The sequence below is a fragment of the Sus scrofa genome, chromosome 14 (assembly GCF_000003025.6).
Source record: "Sus scrofa isolate TJ Tabasco breed Duroc chromosome 14, Sscrofa11.1, whole genome shotgun sequence".
Classification (NCBI taxonomy): Eukaryota; Metazoa; Chordata; class Mammalia; order Artiodactyla; family Suidae; genus Sus; species Sus scrofa.
This window is the reverse complement of record NC_010456.5, coordinates 140454150-140475678: the sequence shown is the minus strand read 5'-3', so window position 1 is coordinate 140475678 and position 21529 is coordinate 140454150. Positions and strand designations below refer to the sequence as shown.

The window sequence follows — 21529 nt, the reverse complement described above, 5'->3', positions numbered from 1 at the left end:
GACGGTGATGACCTTGTGGGGAAAGCGGGCATCTCTGGCCCAGTCTCCTGTGGGACCCACGCTTGTGCTTCACACCACGGGAAGGACAGAAAGACAGGATGCCACCAGCACTGCTTCCTGCCGAGATGCCCAGAGCAGAGGACACAGAGGGGTTTCTGTGCAGGCGCCTCTCCCGCCGGGGGAGTCCCCTGGGGGGGCTTTGCTCTCCCTTGTCCCTCCGACCACGGCAGACCTCCGGGCCCCGACCCCTGGCAGCGCTGCGGGGGGCTTCGTAAGCACCTCCGGGAGCCCTGACTCTCGCCTTCCGGAAGCGCCTCTCGCTTCTGGAACAGCGGGGGACAGACGCAAATGACATACTCACCACGTCGGGGTGCCCAGGCGAGCTAGGACCACAGAATGAAAGCTAAGGAGAAAAATAAGAACAAAAATAGAAACTAAAAAGGGGGGGAGGGTGGAGACACAGAAGGAGAGAAAGAGAAAAAAGAGTTTGTAGAGCTTCTGGCAAGACACAACGTGGGATCGCAGAGCGCCGCGCAGCCGCCCGTCGGGGGTCGGGAGCAGATCCTGGCGCACGGGTGCCCAGCCGTACAGCGGTCCTGCTGGGAGGGGCTGGGAGGGCGCCTGGGTCTGGAGCCACTGGGCTGCCACCCCCCGGGGGACCCGATGCCGCCCGGAGGCCAGGTTGTAGGCGACGGTCCAGAGGGAGGCCCTGCCAGTCACCGCGCCTCTGGGGGGTGGGGGACCTGCCATCTGGACATGTCGCCCAAGCCGGTGGTGAGGGTGCTAATTGGCTTCAGTGATGGCGAGAGTCTTAGGGAGAGTCGTGCCAAGTGCCAGGCGGACACCAGCACCCCGTGACAATGCTCTGGTCTTGGTCCCATCGTAAATGATAAAGCACAACCGCCACGCCGAGGCGTTCACACTGCAGCCTCATCTGGGCTGGGCGAGGGGCCGGGCCAACCGCGACCCGACAGAAGATCTGGCCGTGGCACAGGTGCCTGCAAGAGCAGCGCTTCCTCAGCGCGACTAAGAGAAGATGCAATTAAAACGCCCCGCTGCTTAACGCAAACAAATGGTCTCACTTTAAGATGCGAAAGGCAAGAGACGTTCATTCTGGGGGAGAGACTGCAAGGCTGGGACCCCGAGAACAGCGTCCCCCGGACCCCCAGTGCCTCGGGTGTGCCTGGTGCAGGCTGCCCCTGTCCAGCCTCCATGGGGCAGGACCGTCCTTGTTTGCAAGGCAACCCTCTGCTTTGCAGATTGTGCCTGGCACAGTTGGTTCTAGGGACCTGCCACGGGCACTGGATTTGCAAGTTACCACCAAGACGGCTCTGCAGATGCCCGGGAGGTGCCAGGGAAAGCCTATTTTGTCCCAAGGTGCAGTGGGTAGGGCAGGGGGAGGCCCGGCCTCCCTGGGGGGGGGGCCTCTGTCCTGCAAGCACAGAGTCTCTGCTGGCTCCCCCCGGGCAGCCCACCCCAGCCTCTCTTCTCTCTGGGCAGGACAGGCCAGCAGGCTCGGGGAGAGTGGCCTCTGGTGAGACCCGCCCCACGGGACCACAGGGCAGACGGATCACAAGCCCTCAACAAGCAGTCTGGCAGCGGATGTCGCTGAAACATCCTGATCTGCAGGACAAACTTCCCTGGAGCTAAGCACCCGTGGAGAGGGCAGGCGGCTCTCTGGCCGTGCTCCCTGCCCCTGCACTTGGGAGCCTCCCTGGCCCCCAGCCCCACAGCCCCAAACCAGCCAGACCCCATGACCCGCGGTTCCTAAATCTGCGGCCACACGGCGGCCGCTGGGGAGACTGGGGCCGCGGGAGGCATGGCCTCCGGGTGGCAAGGCCGGTCAAAGACAGGGCGTTCCCAGACCCCAGCCTCCGACTCCCCATCCTGAGCAGACTCGGCCCTGAAACCTCTGCTTATCCAGCAACGCCCCAACCTCAGACCGAGCGCTAATGAGGTCGGGAGTGACCTGCTCGGATTCTGTGCAGACCTGGCTAACAGAGCAAGTCCCCAAAATTGCGTTTATTTTACCTTTTCCTCCAGCTCCTTTATTTGTCTCTTCTGACCTTCTATTCTTTCTTCTAATTCCTTAATTCTCTGCAACGTTGAAAAAAGGAACATCTTCAATAATCAGACATTTGGGAAACCGCGCGGGAAAGACGTTCCCTCGTGTACCTGGAGGACCGCCTGCCCCGGAGCAGCTGCCAGGCTGGGCACCACCGGGGCCGGGTGTCAGGCTGCCCTCTCTGCACACTTCTAGGAGCCTCTGCCGCAGGCCGGGAGCCAACGTGCCTGCCCCAGTTTCCCCGACGGACACAGCCCTCCTCTGTGTGTCCTCTGCTCCAACGAGAGCGCGGACAGCTGTCCCTCGGCCAGGGTCTCCTACACCGTCCTGGTCATAAACCATGATGCCAGAAGCCCACGGGAGGGGTCCGGCCCAAGTCCCACCACCATGGCGGCGGGAGGAGCGGCCGGAAGGGCCGCAGAGCCACCTCGGGGGGACTTTCCTGACGAGGCGAACGCCACGTGTGGAAGCCCTCGTCCTCACTTTGGCGTCAGATGCCGGTCAGACCTCCTCTGCACGCCCACGCCGGTCCCCGGGAGCGGCTGGGCTCTGAGCCCGTGATGGAGTGAGGGGCCGCAGGAAGGGGGCCTCGCACCGACCACCTGGATCTGGCCACGAGGGTCCCAGTAGCTGACCAGGCCTCTGGTCAGACACGAGCCCACGGACATTCTCATAAACCTGGGTTACTCGTTTACCTCAGCATGGACCACAGCCACGCAGGCGCCTTCCAGGCCGCGTGGGCACAGGCGGGGGTACAGGCCTGCCACACACCAGAGCTGTGTCTGCGAGGGTCCCCACCCCCAGTTAGAAATGGACAGGCCAGACTGGCCTGAGGCCCCCAAGCGCCCGTAGGCCAACAGAAGGTCCCAAGTGCCTGGCGCATGAGCAGCTGCTCCCCTGAGGACACTGTCACTGGGATCTGACCATTGAGGAAGGAGCCGTGGAAAAGACCGGGCAGTCTGGGGTCACAGGGGAAGGGCAGTGCCACCCAGAGGCCTGGGCAGGATGGCCCGGAAGGCTGGTCCAGATGGGCAGGAGGTCTGGCCAGAGGCCCTGCCACAGCCACAGTCACTGGACGCCATTGGCCACGGAAACATGGCCCCTGGAGGTCATGCCATTAGCAAGGCACAGCCAGAGTTCCCGCTGCAGCACAGTGGTTAAGAATCTGACTGCAGTGGCTTGGGTCTCTGCAAAGGCATGGGTTCAATTCCGGGCTGGGTGCAGTGGGTTAAACGATCTGTCATTGCCAAGCTGCAGCATAGGGCACAGCTGTGGCTCGGATTCAGTCCCTGGCCTGGGAACTTCCCTATGCCACAGGTGTGGCCATAAAAATTAGAAAAGAAAGAAAGAAAAGAGAAAGGCCCGGCCAGTGGAAGGCCCTGGACACGAGAGTGTGGCCATTGGTGGGCGTGGGCACGAGGGCGTGGTTGTGGGTGGGTGTGGCCGGGGGTGTGGTTGTTGGTGGGTGTGGCCACAGGGGTGTGGCTGGGAAGAGGCCTGACCATTGGGGGCGTGGCTATGGGAAGGGACGGTCATTGGCGGCGCGGCCATTAGAGGGCCAGGCCCTGGGCAGCCCTGCCCGCAGCTGCAGGCCCCGCTCCCACTGCCCCCCTTGCCCGTACCTGCTGTGCCAGCTGCAGCAGCTCCATGCGCTCCCGCAGGATCTGGGCGTCCCGCTCACGCAGCTCGCTCATGACCTGGCGCTTCCATTGCTCCACGGCCACCCTGAGCTTCTCCCGCTCCTCCTCCGACAGCATCTCGGCCACCTTGGCCCCGGCCTCCTGCTGCAGGGCGTCGTACAGCATGGCCTCCAGCTCCAGGATGTGCTGGGGGGAGGCGACTCGTTAGTCCTGCCACTCAACCCCGGGGAACCACACCTCCAGGCCAGGCCTCGGGGGGCGCGGCTTCCTCCCGGGCCCCTGAAGGCGGCTCTGCCTGGAAACGCTTCACGAGTCATTCTCTCAAGAGCACCGCCCCCCATACTATGTAAACCCGCCGGGAACCCCGTTAAGGGCAGGACAATGCGGGCGGGCGGCAGCGTCTGAGACCAGAGTCAGAGGGCGGCCCAGGCGGCGGCGGGAGGCTGGGTGTCCCTCGAGGAAAGAACGGCAGGGCCCTTCCTCACAACCCTCAGCAGACCCGGGCGTTTGTGCCACAGAGAAGGAAGGAGGGCAGTGCCCTCGGGCTTTGGGTGCGGCTCCCACGGGGCCAGGCCGTCAGCTCTGCAGCCCTGGTGCCTCCCGCGCAGGGTCACTAGCGTCCGCGAAGAGAGATTCGGGTCCAACCCCTGAAGCCTGTGCACGGGGTCATTGGGAGGCAGGGCCAGTGCAGACCCGGCCAGGCTGGACGAGGGCTGGACCCTCTGCCTGAGACCTTAGGAGAAGAGGGGGATTGGAGACAGTCACGGAAGACAGGGGGCGCCGTGCGATGAGGGAGGCAGAGCCCGGGGTGACGTGGCCACGAGCCCGGGAGCTGGAAGAGGCGGGAGGGCGCTCCCTGGAGTCTAGGGTCCCCCTGAGACTGTGGGGGCACGCCTGCCCTGCCCCCTGCCTCTCCCTTCCATCTGTCTCCCTGCTGCACACAGGCCCCACCTCCACCTGGTGACCCCACATGCCCAGCCTCCACCACCTCCATGCTCCCAGATGGTAACCCTAAGGGCGTCCATGCCCGCTGGTGCCCGGCTCCGCCCACAGGGGCTTAGGCCCTCACCTCCGCGAAGCCCTTAGGTGCCCACCTTCCAAGAGGCAGGAGCTAGGCTGCCTCCCAGGGGAGGGCACAGGGCCCTGTGGGGGCTCCAGCCCACGGCCCTATGCCGCCTCATGGGGACTCCGACGTGGACAGCCTGCCACGCGGGTCCCACACACAGGTGACGCGATCCCTTAGTTGCAACTCAGCCGCCAAAACACATTCCTAAGCACCTAGCAGTTTGAGCTGCAGCACTTTTATTCACTTATTTATTTATTGCTTTTTAGGGCCGCCCCCACGGCACACGGAAGTTCCCAGGGTAGGGGTCAAATCGGAGCTGTAGCCGCTGGCCTACACCACAGCCACAGCAACGTGGGATCCCAGCCGCGTCTGCGACCTACACCGCAGCTCACGGCAACGTTGGCTCCTTAACCCACTGAGCAAGGCCAGGGATCAAACCTTTGTCCTCATGGCTCCTAGTTTGTTACCCCTAAGCCATGACAGGAACTCTGATCTGCAGCACTTTTAAAGCTTGCTCCTCGGGACATGTCATAGACACGGTCTTTGGAAAAAACCCCAATTCTTTCCATCTTCCCGAGAAAAACGTAACCTCTTTAGAAATGTTTCCTTTTTCTCAGGCAAAGGCCTGCAGGAACGCCTTCTGGCTGAGGAGACATTTTAGGAAATGAGGGAGAAAGCCCTTTGGGCCACGTTTACATTTTATTGTTCTTGGCAGCCACAAAACAAACTGTCCCCAGCTGTCACAGCCAGTTCACACCCCACATCAGCTGCCACTTCTAGAGCGAAACAGCTCAGGGCGCGTGAGCTAAGCGCCAGCTCTGAAATCCAGGCGGCTGAGGGGCACTCAGACAGAACAACACGAGAGCCTCACCCCAAGCCTGTGGCTGGAGGGGGAGCCCTTCTGACCTGCCCTGTGCTGGCAGCAGCCGGCCACCCTGGCCACCACGGCCACCCGAGGGGTCTCCGCGCGCAGGCGGCCCCGGCCCTCGTGCGTCTGTGAACAGCCTGGACGGCCCTCAGCCTGGCAGGGGTCACTTGCCCTCCAGACCCAGCTGTGGCTCCGGTGCTTATTGAGCAGGGGGAGACCCCCGTGTGTTCCCACAGGCCCGCGGCCCCCACCCCAGGGCAGCCCAAGGTGGTAGGCGTCACCCTGTCGGTGTCACCGCTGTGCTCCCGGCTTTTGTGAACAGCAGAGAGCACGGCTGACTGTCCGGCAGGAAGTGCAGGTGTGCGTGTGGAGTTAGGCAGCCAGGGCGGGGCGGCAGAACTGCAGCCCTCCCGTCGGAATTGGAGGAAGGGGACCCCAGAGAACATCACACAAGGGTCATCGCACAAGGAGGGGACCCAGCCTTACCCGGGGCCCTTACAGCATCCACAGCGCTGCCGCAGGGCCCCACCTGCCCCCAGCAGTGTCTCCTGTGGTGTGCAGGTGTCCGAGCATATGTGCGAGTTTGTGTGTTGCGTGTGCGTGCGTCCATGCACATGCGCGTGTGTGTGCACGTGTCCATGCATACGTGTGTGTCGTGGCTGGCTCTCTGGCACCACCTACAGTGACACGTCCCATCTGCGCGGATGTCATTCAATAAGCCCATTCCTGAGGCTGTGACCCGAAAATCTCCCAGGCCCAGGGGTGCACGGGCCCCCTGCTGCCGGCAGGACCAGAGCACAGAGCACGTCGGCGTGGGGCTCAGAGCAGCCCGGCTGCCCCCGCCCCGAGCCACACCCCACCTGGCGCCCGGGGGACGGGACACGAGGATCCCTGCGCGGCTTTCCACGAAGGCCCACCCGTGCGGGCTCAGCTCAGAGGCCGCCTCGTCTGTGGCTGTTTCTGCAGGTGTCAGGCGGCCGTCACCACCGTGACCTGGCAGAGGGAGCACCCCGCCCCCGCCCCCCAGAAGCCCGCTGTAAACTCGGGTAAAGCCCCCCGCCCTGCCTCACGGGTCCCCAGGGGGCATCAAAGGTCAAGCTGCCACCTCTTAGCTGGGCAGCATGGGCTACCAGGGCACAAGCCCCTGTGCACCTGACCCCCCCACCCTCCCAACACCCCCAGGGGCAGAAATTATGCCTCTGTTCCCTGGGAGGCCGGTCACTGAGCCCAGGCCGCCCAGCAAAGAGGGGGCAAGTTCCAGACCCACGGCCGCTTTCAGCCACTCCTGTGGCGGCCTCCTGTGGGCCACGGATCAGCCCCTTGCGACCCAGCACGGTGACACGCTCCGCCCACACAGCCGGGAAGGACGGTCCTGCTCGTGCCCCCGACTCAGGGGTGTGGCTGCCCCCCCCCCCCCGGAAAGGAAGTGCGGGCTGAGCTCCTGCAGGAAGCGCCCTGCCCTGCAACCTACAGGAGCTAAAGCAACGCTCGATTTGGTGTCAGCGCCTTGAAACTGAAAGGCTGCTTGGGGCTCCAAGGAGCTGCCTTTCCATTTTCCCCAGCTGGCCTCCGTGAGACTCGCACTCTCGGGGTTAACCCCAAACGGGCAGCCCTTTGGGGACGTGGCAGAAATGGTTTCCCACGGGGCGGACAGACACGCAAGCCACATCCAACTTGCAGGGCTCGCTTGGGTGGAGAGGGCCAGAAGCAGGAGCCTGGCGGCATGACGGATGGCAACTCGCCTGGCCCAGGGTCTCCAGCGGGAGAGAGGCCGAGGGACCCCACGCCAGTCACACTGGGCGCAGGCTCTTCCCAGGCGGGGTCTGGGGCTTGGCCCACGTGGCCCCCGACACCCACCTCGGCATGTGAGCAACTCCCTCCATGCCCCCCACCTCCGGGGGTTCGGCGGCTGTATGTGCCTTACCTTGTGCGCTTGGTCCAAGGACTGCTTCCTGTAGTCCAGCTCCTCGTCCAGGTAGCCCTTCTGTTTACTGAACAGCTCCTGGAACACAGGAGGAACCGCGTCTGGGCCTCGAGCATCCGCCCTGGAGACGCGGGGCTGCGGGCCGCGTGGCTGGACGTGCACCAACCTTCTCGCTCTCCAGGTCTGCCATCTTCCGCTGCAGGGCCAGCTCCGTCTCTTCGATCTGCTGGAGCCACTGGGCACGGACAGAAAGTACAGGGCCCGTGAGCCCCAGAGCCATCCACCTCCGCCGGCCCCGCGTCAGCCTGGGGAGGCTGGCCCGCCCCGACCTCTCCCTCCAGGCAGGGAGGGCTCCGACCTCACGGGCGCCTGGTGTGCAGGCCGGGTCCAGGCCCCACCCCACAGCTCGTGTCCCGGAGAGCTGTCCCCTCCCTTCCCCGGGAGAGGGACGGTAGGTGGGGGCCAGCGGAAGCAGCCGCAGGGAGGGTGGCCTGTTCTCCCCAAGCCCGGGCCCCGAACTCTATTTGCTGGAACACGCTCCGCGTCCTGCTGGAGGCCCAGGTGGCACGGACCGCAGGTCACCAGGCAGGTTCTGGCTACCGGGTGCGACCATGAGCAGGCCAGCTGCCCTGGGAGCAGAGAAGCAGAAGGGTGGGGAGTCCGGGTGGCCTGGTGGCCTCCCAAGGAGGGTCCTGGCGGGTCAAACAGAGGGCTGCCGTCTTACAGCTTTACCCACCCCGTCTCCTGGGCTCTGGGGGCACCGAGGCAGCGCTTGCTCTGGGGAGAGGTCTGGCCAAGACGCACTGGTGCTGATGGACCTGTGCGTGTGTCTGGCCTCGGGAGGCAGCCAGGATTCCCCCTCCCCGGAGAGCGGCCCCTCTGAATGAGCCGGCAAGGGAGCCCCACAGGGAGCCTGGCCCTCTCCCCGCCCCTGAGCGTGTCCAGCCTCACCCACCTTTTCGGCCAAAGTCAGGACCGTCCTGGCTTGTATGACGACCACCTGCTCCTCATTGGTCAGATTCTGCACCCAGAGCAGAACACACGTATAGTCAGCGAGGTGCCTTCTGGGGTGGCTGGGCTGGGTGCCGGGTGCTCCGTGGGGCTGGGTGCTCAGTGGGGCTGGATGCTGGGTGCTCAGTGGGACTGGGCGACGGGTGCTCAGTGGGGCTGGATGCTGGGTGCTCAGTGGGGCAGGGCGACAGGTGCTCCGTGGGGCTGGGCGACGGGTGCTCAGTGGGGCTGGGCGATGGGTGCTCAGTGGGGCTGGGTGAGGGGTGGGGCCGATGGGACAGGCGTGGGGGTCCTGGGGTGACAGCTAAAGGTCGCTTTCACTAAAAGGCCCCCCTGGGAGCTTCTGATCCTGACTCAAAGGTGCCCCCCCTTTTTGTGCCCTCTCGTCCTCTCTCTGCTGGTGACCCCATCCCCGTCAGCCAGCTGACGTCGGGTGGGCTGGAGGGTGGTGGGACGAGCAGCCTGACTCCCCCACTCTGTCTCTTCCTGGATTTTTATTTAAAGCCAGCTCTCTGCACATGCAGCCTCTGCATTATTAAAACCTCACCTAGGAATGTGGGGCAAAGAGAGAATATTCGCGGCTATGAAATGGTTCACATCCCTGCTGTTTTGCCTTTTTTCTGCATGTTTTATTCATGCCTCGTCCCGCAGGGCCCACCTGGTTGGTCCTTCTGGGCAGGTGACTCTGGCCTTGGGGCCAATAGGCATCCTTAGAGGATGGGCCACCTGCCACAGCACCAGGGTGGGAGCTGCGCTGTCTCCACAGCTGGACCCCAACTGTGGGACACCAGGAGAGAGGCTCGGGGCAGGGACGGGCAGGGAGGAGCCCACCTGGACAGAGCTGAGGGCAGCCTGCCCCCAGAACTTTCTGAGGCAGAAAGCCCTGCCTGCCTCTCTCATTAATGCCTGAGTTGCCCAGGGCAGGGGTCTCTTGCCAGCCCCTTGCCTTGGCAGCAGTCAGCATGGGAGGGGCCAGTGGCCAGCTGCTGTGGGCACAGAGGTAGAGCCTCTGGACAGTGTGAAGGCTGGGTCCCCCTCACCCCTTGGTCCCAGGAAACCAGCCAGGCTGTCGGCCCCTCCTCCTGGGTCAGGCGCGTGTCTGCTGTGGGCACGGGGAGTGGGGGAGGCTGAGTCAGGGGCTTCAGGGTGACCGGAGGATCTACGTGGCTGTGGTTAGAGCAGGCTGAAGGGTCTGCAACGTGCCACTTGGTGAGCAGCCTGGCTGGGCTCCCTCCCCCCTCCGGCGGTGACCACGGCCTTGGCAACGTGCATCTGCTCTGTGCCCCTGCACTCCCCTCCCCCCCGGTGACCAGTCCCCTCTGCAGTCCAGGGCAGCAGCAGGGACTGCACTGCCCACAGCACAGGACAGGGGTCCCCCCCCGACCCTGACTCCTGAAGAAGCCTAGGTCTGGGGTCACGTGTCCGTGGCCAGCGGGGAGGCAGCAGCCTCTCTGGAGTGGCCTGGAGACAGTGGCTACAGCATCAGTGAGCCCTGGCTGAGAAGGTGATGAGGCCGGGCTGTCCCTGTCACCTGTCTGCAGTGTCCGCCCGCACAGGGTCAGACCTGAAGGGACGCCCCACAGCCCCTTAGGACCTGCCACGGGGTCACCTATGCATAAAGCTGGCAGCGTGTGCTCCAGTCCCCAGCCACCTCTGTCCCTGTGCTCTGAGGCCATGGGAGGGTCCCTGTGCTCTGAGGCCATGGGAGGGTCCCAGGGAAGTCATTCCCACGGGCGCTCTTGACCGGGCAGCTACGGGGCTGGGGAGGAGCCCTGGGTACGATTAGACAGACTTAGGCTGGTCCTAACCTCTCCAGCAGCTCTGTGACCCTGGGTGGGTGCCATCCGGGGCCCCAGTCTCTCCAGCTGTGAACTGAAAGGGCAACCCGTAGGGTGCCCAAGAGCCCATGGTGGGGGCTGATACACAAAGAGAACCCAGAGTGCCCTGTGACGACAGCCATCCCCGCTGTGGGCCGGCACCTCTGCTACGTGCAGTCCCGGTGGGTAGAGAGAGAATGGAGGGCGGAGGGCGGGTGGAGGGCAGATGGATGGGCGGATGGCGCGAAGGGATGGAGTTGCTTTGCGCAGAAACTCAGCAATTCGCAGAAGTTTGCAGTAGACGCTGGAACTCTGCCCTGAGTGAGGTTTGAGGGTGACTTACAGGCTCTGCCCTCCTCTAAAACTAGGTAGGCGGGCGCCCTGAGGTTGGGGTGTCTAAGCCCCACCGAAGACATGGAAGAGCCTCAAGACTGAGAGCGATTCCACACAATGAGAACCCAGGTCTAGAAGCATCTCTGCCGGGAGAAGCAGGTGTGAGAGCACAGGCCCTGCATTCCCCACTTCCGGATGCTGGGCGCCACCTGGATGGGCACGGGGCAATTCTTTTGGGGGAGGAATGGACTTTCTCCCCAAAGCCAGCTCTGGCATCGGGAGGCGGGGGCAGGGCCGTGGGCCTCGGGGGGCCCGGCCCGCGGCGGGGGGTGGCGGGGGAGGCATGCACAAGTCAGGAGAGCGACCTACACTTACGGCGTTATCGCCCAGGATGTCCAGCTTCTTCATCAGCTCCGTGACCAGGATGTCCTAGAGGCAAGGAGAAGGGCGTGCTGGGGGGCAGCCCGCGGGGGGCGGGGGCGGGGCGGGGGGCAGGCCGTTACCGTCACGCCTTCGGCCTCGCAGTACGCTTGCAGGGGGCTCTTCCCCTCCACGAAGGGGGTGTGGTGGAAGTTGATGGCCGGCGACTTCCTCTCCCTCTCCTGGGACAGAGACCAGACGGCTGGGCACAGGGGCGACCCCTCCCTCTGGGAGGGCTGGGGGGGGGGCGCCCAGGGACACAGTGAGACACCGAGTCCACCGAACACGGTCCCGTGGTCTTTGTGAACACGAGGCCCCGGCTGCCACCGCAGCAGCCAAAGCTTCCTTGGACCTGCCCGAGGGACCGCCCCGCGCTGACGCCGAGCGGAGCTCCGTGCCCTCCTACCGAGGGGCCACCCCGGTGCGGACGAGCCCCTCCATCAGGACCCCTAGGGGGCTGGGAGGCTCGGGGAGCAGCGTCCTCCACGGGCTTGACCTCAGGGAGCCCCGCGCACAGAGGACAGTGGCTGGCAGTGCTGCCACCATCCTCGTCTGGGCCCACGTGCAGAAGCCCTGGGGCCAAGGGGGGCACACGCAGGGAGGGGACCGGAGGACCCTGAAGGGCAGCTCCGTCTGGACTCGAGGGGCCCCGCTCCCCACATGTCAGGTGTGCGCGGACACCAGGAAGCCAGACGGGTGGGGCGCTGGTGCAGAAACACACCAAGCCATGTCAGTGAGGCGTGACCTGTCACGGCCATGAGCCCTGAGGGGCCAGGACAAAGGGGGCCAGAGCCGAACCCAGACTTGGGTTTTGTTTGTTGTGTTTCGTTTCTGCATTTGTTTTTTTCCAAGTGCCGGGGTGGGACTCAGCCCTGATGGCACCGGCTGGGGTGAGAGCACCTCCCACCATCCACTCCCTGCCAGCACCTCAAGCTCCAGAATCCGGAACTCCAGCAGCTCGTTCTGGTCTTTCGCATCCTGGACCTCGTGTTTTAACCGAGCCTCTTCTGTCTCCATTTGTTTAATCTGTAAAATAAAAGATGAGTGAGACCTTGAAGGTCACCTGAGGTCGAGTCCCCAGCTCCCCTGACAGCTGCTGGCCGCTGAGGGGACAGCTGACAGGCCCAGACCCTCAGCCCAGAGGCCTCACTGCAGCCTGAGTCGGCGAGGGGCTGTCCTAGCGAGACTGGGGCACGTGGGGATGCAGGGCCCAGTGCAGTGGGGCGGGTGGGGAGCTCTGGAGCCAGAAGCAGCCCCAGCCCACCCAGCCGTCTGAGCAGAGGTGGGGGAGGAAGGGGCCCCCCTCGGGCAGAGGAAGTAAGGTGTCACCATGCTGCCTCCACTTCCCCACAGCCAGGACAGGGCCCTTTGGAGCCCAGGCTGGCCCGAGCCTCAGGAACACCGCTGTCCGACGGAGGGGCCGGTGCCACGGCTGTCCAGTGTGGCACAGAACTGACAGGTGTGGGCCCACCATACCCAAGGGGTAAGCACAGTGCAGTCCAGGGTACGTGTCCTCTGTGGACTCGTGCCCACCATGGGCAGGCGGCTCAGTCCATCACCGACTTGAACTCAGGGGCTGAGGGGCCTGCTCGGGGTGGGAGGCCGGGTCCAGACGGATGCGGAGCATCACAGCCTCTGAGCCGGTGCCGTTGGGGGCCACTGGGGCTGCAGGGACGCACCTGCGGGCCAGGGATGTGAGCCGCGGCCATCGTGCCAGAGAAATGCACAGGTTTGAAGTGTGTACGCGAGTGTAAGTGTGCAAACGAGCATTTTTGTGTGCATGTGTGTTAGGTGCACAGACGAGCATTTAACTGGCATGTGTAAGTGTTCAGTGTTGGTGCACACGTGTGTAAATGTAACAAGCGTCTGAGTGTAACAAGCTATTCTGTGTGCAAACATTTACGTGTGTGAGTGGTTTGCACACACAGCAGTGTTTGTGTGCACAGAATGTTTACGTGTGCAGAGAGCTCCATGCAAGCCGCTGTGCTGCTCTGATGGGCCTGGTGACTCCTAGTGGGCATAGCGGCCTCTGGCCCTGGGCTGGCTCGGAGGCTCTGTCTGTGTGAAGCAAGTTGTGGCAGTGCCCTCAGGCTCAGGAGTGGTGGCCAGCCTGGCTCTTCTCTAGAAGACGAGGCCAGCTGCCGGGTGAAGGGCCACCAGGATCACCTCACCAAGGCCGGGCCATGACCAGGCTGCCAGGGCGAGCTATAAGGCCCCACTGGCTCTCCTGCCTCTGGACACGCAACTGCCACCACCTCCCGCCCCTCTGCACACGTCTGGCTCCAGCATCGCAGGGCCCTGCCCAGCCAGGTGGGCCACGAACTGCCCAGACCGTGACCCTGGGTGCCCCGCCCAGAGACCTGGGATGCAGGAGGGCCTGGCAGGGAAGATGCTGGGGACCTGGAGGACAGCCTGCCCACGGGGAGCGGGGAGGGCTGGCGGCCCGGGCAGCTCAGGGCACTGGGGCAGAGAGCCAGCCATCCCGACCGAGTCTTCCAACCCGCCTCACTTTGGACGAAATCTTCCAATCACAAAGGCCAGCCTGGGGGTTGGGGACGGGGAGGTGACAGCACCCTGCGGCCTCTGCTTATCCAGAGGGGTCACCTCTGGCTGGAGCGGCGGCTAAGCCTCCTGTGACCCTGGGGGAGGCCCCTCCCGAGGCCGGGGCTTTAATGTGGACGCTGCTGGCGGTGCAGCCCTGGGCCCATGAGGTTCCTGGTGGGAGGGTTCCAGTGGTTTCGAAAGGGCAGCTGGTTACAAAGACCCTCTAACTGTCACCAAGCACAGAACAAGTCAGGCAACAAAATGTGACTCGGGAACTGGCTGCAGAGCCCGGGGCGGGGGACCCTGGGGCGGGGGAGCTGCCCCCAGGACGGAGAAGCACAGAAGGCCCGGCTGGGGGGTCGTCGGGGGAGCTCTGGCTGAGCCGCAGCGCCCAGACACGGGGACCCACACGCCCCGAGCGCACAGGAACCCTGCTCCCTGGCAGCAGCCAGAGCCCGGCCGCCTGGGGCAGGTGCACCTTTTCCACGAGCTCCTGGTTTCTCCGATAGAGCGCTTGCTTCTCTTCGATCCACTTCATGTCCTGGAAAAGGGGGTGAAGCGGAGAAGTCAGTTCGCCCGGGACACAGCTGTGATTTAAACCGCGACGCAGCAGAGCAGAGGATCTGACCAAAGAAGGCAACGCCCAGCTTCCAACGTCACCACCGAGCGGCAGCTTCTGCCACGCAGCTCAGTGAACCCCAGGATCAACCCGTTTTCCTGGGGAGACATGGACGGCGCCCAGGCTTGTGCCAGCCCAGGCCAGGTGCCCGCGTGGACATCACGGGTCCGGGGGAGGGACCTGCTGCCAGGGGAGCCGGGGGGCTCAGGCAGGGTGGGGGGTCCTGTCCACTTCACATCTGGGACAGGGGGGCGGAGGCGGCCTCCTCCCTTCATGGGGGCCCAGTGACCTCGGGCGGCCCCTCCCCGATCGACGCCCTGGCACTCCCTCCGCCACTGGCAGCGTGTCACAAAGGGAGGCATCTCAGACACTGAGTTTGACTCCAAATCTCTTCTCAGCAGAGCCATCTGTGAAGTTCTTCGCAAGGTCGAGGGCTTTGTTTTCAGTGAAAGGAAGAGTTTTCCCTCCTTGAATCCCAGGCTTCAGCCACTGTTCTTTCTTGGGCACAAGCAGCATAGCGGGGACATGAGACGGGGCCCAGAGTCCGGGCTGCAGAGGCCGCACACACACAGCTCTGGGGCACAGCTCCCACAGGCTGAGGCGGCCCTGGGGGCTCAGCGCCCATGGATGGAGGTGGCGGATGCAGGCCAGTCCTGTGTGTTCAGCTGAATGGGCCACAGATGCCTGAGCACTGAACTCGGCTCTCACACGTGAGCAGGTGAGGAGGCGGCTGAGCAGACAGTCACTCACGTCCTTCTCCTGACTGTCCATCCAGCCGTCCACGCAGCAGCTCACGCCCCAGGGCCCCTTCTGCACTGCGCCTGGTGGTGAGCCAGGCCCCTTTCTACCTGGTCCGACCTCCCCAACCTGCTGGACATCCTCCAGCCTCGTCCTGGGTCCACTCGGAGCTGTGCTACCCAGCAGGTCACGGGACGGATGCCCTCCCCCAGGACGTGAAGAGCCCAGAGGTGGCGCTGGCCCTGGGGGGGGCGAGAGGAGAGGCCCACAGACTCCCGGGACCTGCGATTCTGGTCCTGAGCCAAGAGGACGACCCAACCTCTGGGCAAGCCCAGAAGGCCGCGTATGGCGCCCAGGCTTCGAGGCTCGCCGTGTGACTCTTTAAACACACATCCTTTGGGTGATGTGCACACAGCACAGGGTGGGTGCCGCCCTCCAGTCTGCAGAGGGGTCCCTCTTACCCACATACACGTCCACACGCACCCCGTCAAGGGCCCGGCGCCCCCCAGCTTCCGGGGACCCTCCCGCGCACCTGCCCCTGCTCAGCCAGGGCCTTCTCCAGGTCTTCGATCCGCGCCTGCGCCCTCTGTACGTCCGCCTGGAGCTGCTCGCGGGTCTGTTGGATGGCAGGAGACAGACATCAAATTTTCTCTAAAGGTCAGGACTCGCCCCGCATGGGGGGACCTTCCGGACCAGCTGCCTTTGGGTTCAGCTAGAGGAGAAGCGGCCCCTTTGCCAGGAAAGGAGGACGCGAGGGCTTGGTGACCTGGCTTCGCTCCCGGGGGATCATCTACAGATTCCCTGGAGGGATTCCTGGGAAAACCCTCGTTGACAGGACGAGAGAGGACCACCGAGCTGCTGGGCGCCGGCCAGGGGGCTCTGCTGTAGCCCTTGGACGACCACGACCACTGAGCCATCAGCCCGCACCGCCCGGCACCGCCTGGCCCAGCCCGGCACGGCCCGGCACCGTCCCTGCCCGCCCGGGTTCGCCTCCCTTCTGCATTTTGCTGTCACTTTCTTCCCCCAGAGCCTGCCCCTTGTGTAGACCAGCCCCTGTACCAGGCTGTGTGGAAGCCCCCACCCAGCACCACCTGGCTTCCCGGGGGTCCGAGCCGGCCTCCCTTGAGTTAACTTGCCCTCAGAGGGTCCAAGCCACAGGGACGTTATCCTGATGGGCGCTCCTGCCCCCTGGGAACAGCCTCCAGGGGACACAGATGCGAGTGTCTGGCCAGGGGCACAGGGTGTGAGGTGCCCCAACTCTGGGAGGGCAGGACCCCCCCCCGGTCCCGGCCCCCCAAACACTGCTAGTCAGTCGCCTGGGTGAGCAGCACCGGCCCCACCATGACCAGGGGAGAGATGGGCCGGCCCGGGAGGCACAGGTGCCAGAGACCCTGCAAGGCGGGGCAAGCGGGGGAGCCCAGCGGGAGCCGGAACGTGGCGGAGTGGAAGTCAGTTAGACCTTAACTTCTCGCTCTGCGTCCAGCGTCCCTCCGACCTGCTCCTGCAGCAAAGCGTAGGCCCGCTGCAGGGCCTGGTACTCCATGGTCAGCTGCCGGAACCTCAGCTCCGGCTCCTCCTTGGCCAGGCCCTGCAGAGGCACAAAGACACAGCATTCATGCGGCCTCTGCCTGGGCACTGGGAGCCGAGCCCCGAACCCTGGGGCGGGAGGCAGAGCTGCCTGCTCTGAGGCCTGGATGGGCTGACCCAGGGCCTCCACTCCTGCCCAGGCCCCCAGCCCCCCACCCTGTCCTCTCTGGTGGCAGCCGTGCCATGGTGTCCTGGTGTCTACACAGGTCCTTGGCCATGGGACCGTGTGCCAGGGTCTGCCAAAGGAGGCCTGACCCATGGCCTCAGTGTCCCCAGGCCTGGTCAGGGCCTTGGACCATCAGCCCCTCCTTGTCCCCCAGCCGCAGGGCTGGGCCAGTGTCCCTCCTGGAAGGTGAGATGGGGCCAGACACCCGGTCTGCGCTCCTTTCAGAGACAGTCTTCCTCATTGCCTGGCTGCCCTGATGCAGGACTTGGCTGCACCCTTGGCGTGGGGGCCAACCCCCCGCCCGGCGCTGGGCCCTCTGAGAGGGTGGGGCTCTCTGGACCGCGGGGTGGGGGCAGACTGGGCATGGCCACAGGGAGTGCTCCCTGCTGTGCAGGATCGTGGGCTGCGGGGCACAGCGGAGAGGGCCCCCTCCACAGAGCAGGCCCCGGCCGGATCCCGCCCGCCCCTCACTGCCCGCAGGGCCCGTCCAGGAGTCGTCAACAAATGTTACCTCCTCCAGGTCGTCGTCCGGGGTGCACGGGGTCTGGTCCGTTCTGTCCGTTTGATAAGAGATGGAAGACCCGTCAGACTCCAGGGAGGCCTCTTCGTCGTAGCCAAAGAAGGTCTCCACGACAACCGGCTTCGGGCCAAAGGAACCGCGTCAGAGCAAACCCAGACCGGCTGCTCCCCAGAGGCCTCCTCAGCTGCCCAGCGTGGGGCCAGCTGCCTGGCGCCCCCCAGCACACTCCAGCCTCTGTCCCGACTCCCCCCACCCCAGCCTCAGGCAGGGGGGCCGTCAAGGGCTGGCGGAGGGCGGAGTGGCACACAGCCGGGGGGACCGCACTGGCAGCTCAGCCTTCGCGGTGGGGGCGAGGCACCCCCATGGGACCCTCTCAGCGGTCTCAGGGGGCCAAGCCACGGTCAGGATGAGAAGACGGGCCTGCGCTTCAGCACCGGGTCACATTCCAGTAACTCGTTTAAAAAGGATCAGTTCCTTACAGCAGAAATTGGCTCAACACTGTGTATCAACTACACTTAAAAGAAAACATTGCTGGACCTAAAACGGATCCGTTCTGGACAGACTGGAATAAAAATAAAAACCAAAGCAAAAATGGGTCCTTCACCAGCTAGTTTGAGAAGCCCTGCCTGAGTGGCCACTCCCAAGGCTCAGCTCTGACTCTGGCCACCCCAGGCCCCGGCCAAGCCGCCACCTTCTCTCAGTCACTTCCCTGGCGCCCCTGACTCTGTCGCCAGGTCTCCCGCCGGTTCCTGTGCCTGACCCTTCCAACGACACTCCTGCCTGGGGTCCCGGGACCCCCTGGGCTGCACAAACCACGGCTGGAGGGCCCGGCCCCACGCCGGCGCAGGGCACTGTGACCCCTCCCCAGACGTCCTGCGGCCTCAGCCTCCCCTTCTCCCCAGGACCACCCCGCCTGAGTGCAGAGGCCACCTGGGCGCTGACCGCCCACCTGCAGGGCCCTGGCCCCTCCCGGAAGTGCTCCCCAGCCTCCACTTCTCCACTGAAGTGGCTGGAAAATGAGCAGACTAACAAACACAGACAGACTTTCCAAAGCCCAGCCCCCTGGGGCCCTGTGGCCTGTGATTATCCTGCCCCAAGCACGCCAGCCAGCCGGCCTCCCCCCGTCACCTGTGTCCGACACCTGCTCTCTCCACAACCGCACACATCTCCCTGACGTGCTCCCTAACTCCAGACCAGATGGCCCAGCATCCCCCCGCCACCCCGGCTGGACCTCCTCCTGCGGCAGCCCCCTCGGCCCCCTGTGTCCCAGCTCACAGATGCTGACCAGCCTCAGAGGCCAGAGGGCACCGGAGCCGAAGCTCCAGGCTTCCTCGGCCAACGTCCTTCCCAGCCCCCGGGTGCATCCTGCTCACTGACCGTGCCCGGCCTTTCATCCCCACACACCCGGCTTCTCCCTCTTCCCGTCTCGGAGGCACCTGGACGTCGGGGGCCCAGGCATAGAGGGTGGGGCTCCCCCAGTCGGTCCACTCTTAGAGCTGCGCCGTTGGGCCTCAGGTATTCCCTAAATACCCTAAATAATCTGAGGAGCGCGGCCCCGCACCCCTCACGGCCTCTCTAGGACACAGGGCAGGGGTGGTCTGTCCACCAGGACCAGACCCGACCCGGCCCGGGGGGTGGGAAGGCCAGGAAGGGGCCCACAGCTAACGCCTCCTCCTTCTCGTTACTGTCATGAATCCACATCTTCTCTTGGGAATTTAAGGGAAACAAGGTAGGGTTTTTTAATTTAAAACATGAACAGAATAATTACTTTGGGTCCTGTTTTGGTTATTTTATAATAACAACTCTTAGAGATAATAAAATCTTTTTTTTTTTTCACATCTAAAGGAAGAGTCTCATTCCTATGAAGCGGCTTTTTCAAATACACGTGTCAATGCTTTCTCCTTTACCTTGGGCAGTTTTGCCATTTTCTTTCTTTGTTTCCGGTATCTTAAAAGCTTATCACGCTCCTGCAAAAACCAGTTGAGAAGATTTTTTTGAGTAGTTGAACAGCTCTTGTCTGTTTCAAACACGTAGGTTAATTAATATCTTTGTGCGTCATCTGAATGGACCAAGGGCGACCTTGGGACTGGCTATTGCCTGTATCATCAAGGGACTAGAGGTGACCTTGGGACGGGCCCACTGTCCAAAGACACTGCCGCAGAGTCTGCTCAGGGCGGTTTGCTGAGGGTTGGATGGGGCATCTCTCAGCACGTTGGGTGGCTCTGAGCTCCCTGTGCTGGAGCTTCCTCCGCAGTCTGCTGGAGCTTCCAGGGCAGGGTGGAGCAGTACACACAGAAATGGAAAGTCGAGGAGGGTGGAGGGCCAGCCCCCCCCTTGCTCTCTCAGAGCAGATGTGTCTGCAGGAGGGCATTGGCACAGTGGAGAGACCTCGCCCACACGTGAGGAGACCAATGAGCTGGTTCCTCCAGGGAGCTGGGCTGCAGCTGTGGGACCAGGGGGAGCCAGCCAGGCTCAGGCCAGGGTCCATGCTGGGGGTGGAGAAGCCATGGGGTGAGGGCCCAGGGAGAGGGGAGCCAGCCCTGAATAATGACCAGAGTGGCAGCTCCCGCGGGCATCGCCAAAAGCCAACCGGGGCGTTTGCCATGTCCCTGGCCTCTGTGTGAGCCTCCTCGGCCACCAGGCAAAGCCTCTGGCTGGCAGCACAGCAGTCACAAAACCCACCCAGGGTGCAGGGCGGCCGCGAGTGTCTGACGGGAAGGAACCACCGCCCAGGACGGCCGGGTGCACTTACTAACACGCTCTTAACGTAGCCCGCCGTCTCCAGGGTCTGGGGAGAGAGAAGGAGCTGGAGCCGCGAGAGCACAGACCTTGCCCCGGGGAGCCCAGAGCCCCCCGGCCCCAGCCTCTCCAGTTCCCGATTCGAATCAGGGGGCCCCCCCACCGCCTCCTGCCCCCCATCCTTGCTCCCTCCCTGAGCCGATGCCCCCAAGGGCACCGAGAACCTGCAGGAGCTCAGGGTGACCATGCCCCTGTAACCACCCTCCCCCATACATTCCCTGCGCCACGCCAGCCACCGAGAGCGCCCTCTGTGTCCCCAGGGCGCAGAGTGCCGAGGCAGCTTGTTCTGAACTGCTCTGACCGTGGAGTCGGTCGGATCCCAAAGAGGAAGCAGAAAGCGCCCTGAGCTGGGTAACGGGACGATGGGCTGATGCCGCTGACGAGGGCCTGGGGAGGACGTGGCTGGCGGATGGGGCCCCAGGAAAGATAAGCTCACACCCCAGCCCCCAGAACCCGGGACCGTGGGCTCGTTTGGAAACAGGCATGACGACATGGACGCTGACAGGAGCCCAGCCCGGAGCCGGGTGGCCGAGTGCGCAGAGAAGAAGCCAGAGCCCCGTGAGGACAGCCGAGGGAGGGGCCGGAGACACCAGAAGTCCCCCGGGACAAGGACCCTGTATGGGGCCCTGCCAGCGCCCGCAGGGTCCAAAGAGAGCAGAGGTGTGAGCCCCTCTGCGCCGTCCCGCCCGGGGCTGCCGAGGCGGTCTCGCTGGTCCAGAGGGGGCGAAGCGGAGCGCTCTGGCGGGGCCGGGGGGCAGGCCCGGCCGGGCGCCGGGGGACCTGCCGCGGAGTGGGGAGGGACAGGGCGGGCGGGCACCTTGGACAGCTCGTCGATGAGGTGCTGCTGCTCCACGATCTGCAGTTTCAGGAAGTCCACATCCCTCTCGTCCTGGCTCTGGTCCAGGTCGTTCAGGGAGCTCGGTCTCCTTATGATGCCAGCCCTCTGTCTCTGAAAACCAAGCAGAGCGCAGGGCGCGTGGGGTGAGCACCACCCGGCGAAGGGCAGCAGCGTCCTCCCGGCCACCCGACGGCCCAGCGGCCCTGTCACCCGCCCCGCCCCGGTCACCGGACCCGTGTGGGAGGGGCGGTCACGGGCGGGGCCCTACCATCTCTATGTTCTCCTGAGTGACAAACTTTAACTTGTTTTCCATCCGACGTAAACTGTGAGACAGGTCCTCGTTTTTCCGAGTCAGGCGTTTGTTCTTCTCCAGCAAGGGCTTGTACTGACTTTCGGCCTCTCTTAAGCGCTTTAGCTGGAAGACAAAGTCAGTTACGCAGCAGGGCTTCTTACGAGTGACCAGGAACCAGCAGTCTCCAGCCCGGCAGTAAAGTCAGCAGACAAGCCCCAAGAACATCGAAGGGCAGCAGCCCGGGGCCAGCGCAACGCTTGCCCATAAAGCTGCAGTAAACCG

General features: G+C 64.2%; 1 protein-coding gene across 6 annotated transcripts in view; it reads right to left on the bottom strand.

Annotated features, from left to right (window-relative positions):
- JAKMIP3 (Janus kinase and microtubule interacting protein 3) overlaps positions 1 to 21529 on the bottom strand; it is a 98172-nt gene that overhangs the window by 19639 nt on the left and 57004 nt on the right. For 5 of the 6 annotated variants that reach the window (XM_013981817.2, XM_013981827.2, XM_013981814.2 and 2 more), the window contains 16 exons: positions 21224 to 21370; positions 20935 to 21066; positions 20071 to 20106; positions 19226 to 19285; positions 17310 to 17438; positions 16505 to 16633; positions 15578 to 15661; positions 14167 to 14229; positions 12072 to 12170; positions 11228 to 11326; positions 11094 to 11153; positions 8519 to 8584; positions 7730 to 7798; positions 7564 to 7641; positions 3688 to 3891; positions 2032 to 2097 (listed from right to left, as the gene is read on the bottom strand). In XM_013981817.2, the coding sequence (XP_013837271.1) occupies positions 2032 to 2097; positions 3688 to 3891; positions 7564 to 7641; positions 7730 to 7798; positions 8519 to 8584; positions 11094 to 11153; positions 11228 to 11326; positions 12072 to 12170; positions 14167 to 14229; positions 15578 to 15661; positions 16505 to 16633; positions 17310 to 17438; positions 19226 to 19285; positions 20071 to 20106; positions 20935 to 21066; positions 21224 to 21370 (1521 nt within the window). The remainder of the gene's footprint in view (positions 1 to 2031; positions 2098 to 3687; positions 3892 to 7563; positions 7642 to 7729; positions 7799 to 8518; positions 8585 to 11093; positions 11154 to 11227; positions 11327 to 12071; positions 12171 to 14166; positions 14230 to 15577; positions 15662 to 16504; positions 16634 to 17309; positions 17439 to 19225; positions 19286 to 20070; positions 20107 to 20934; positions 21067 to 21223; positions 21371 to 21529) is intronic. The other variant, XM_013981833.2, reaches the window with a different exon arrangement.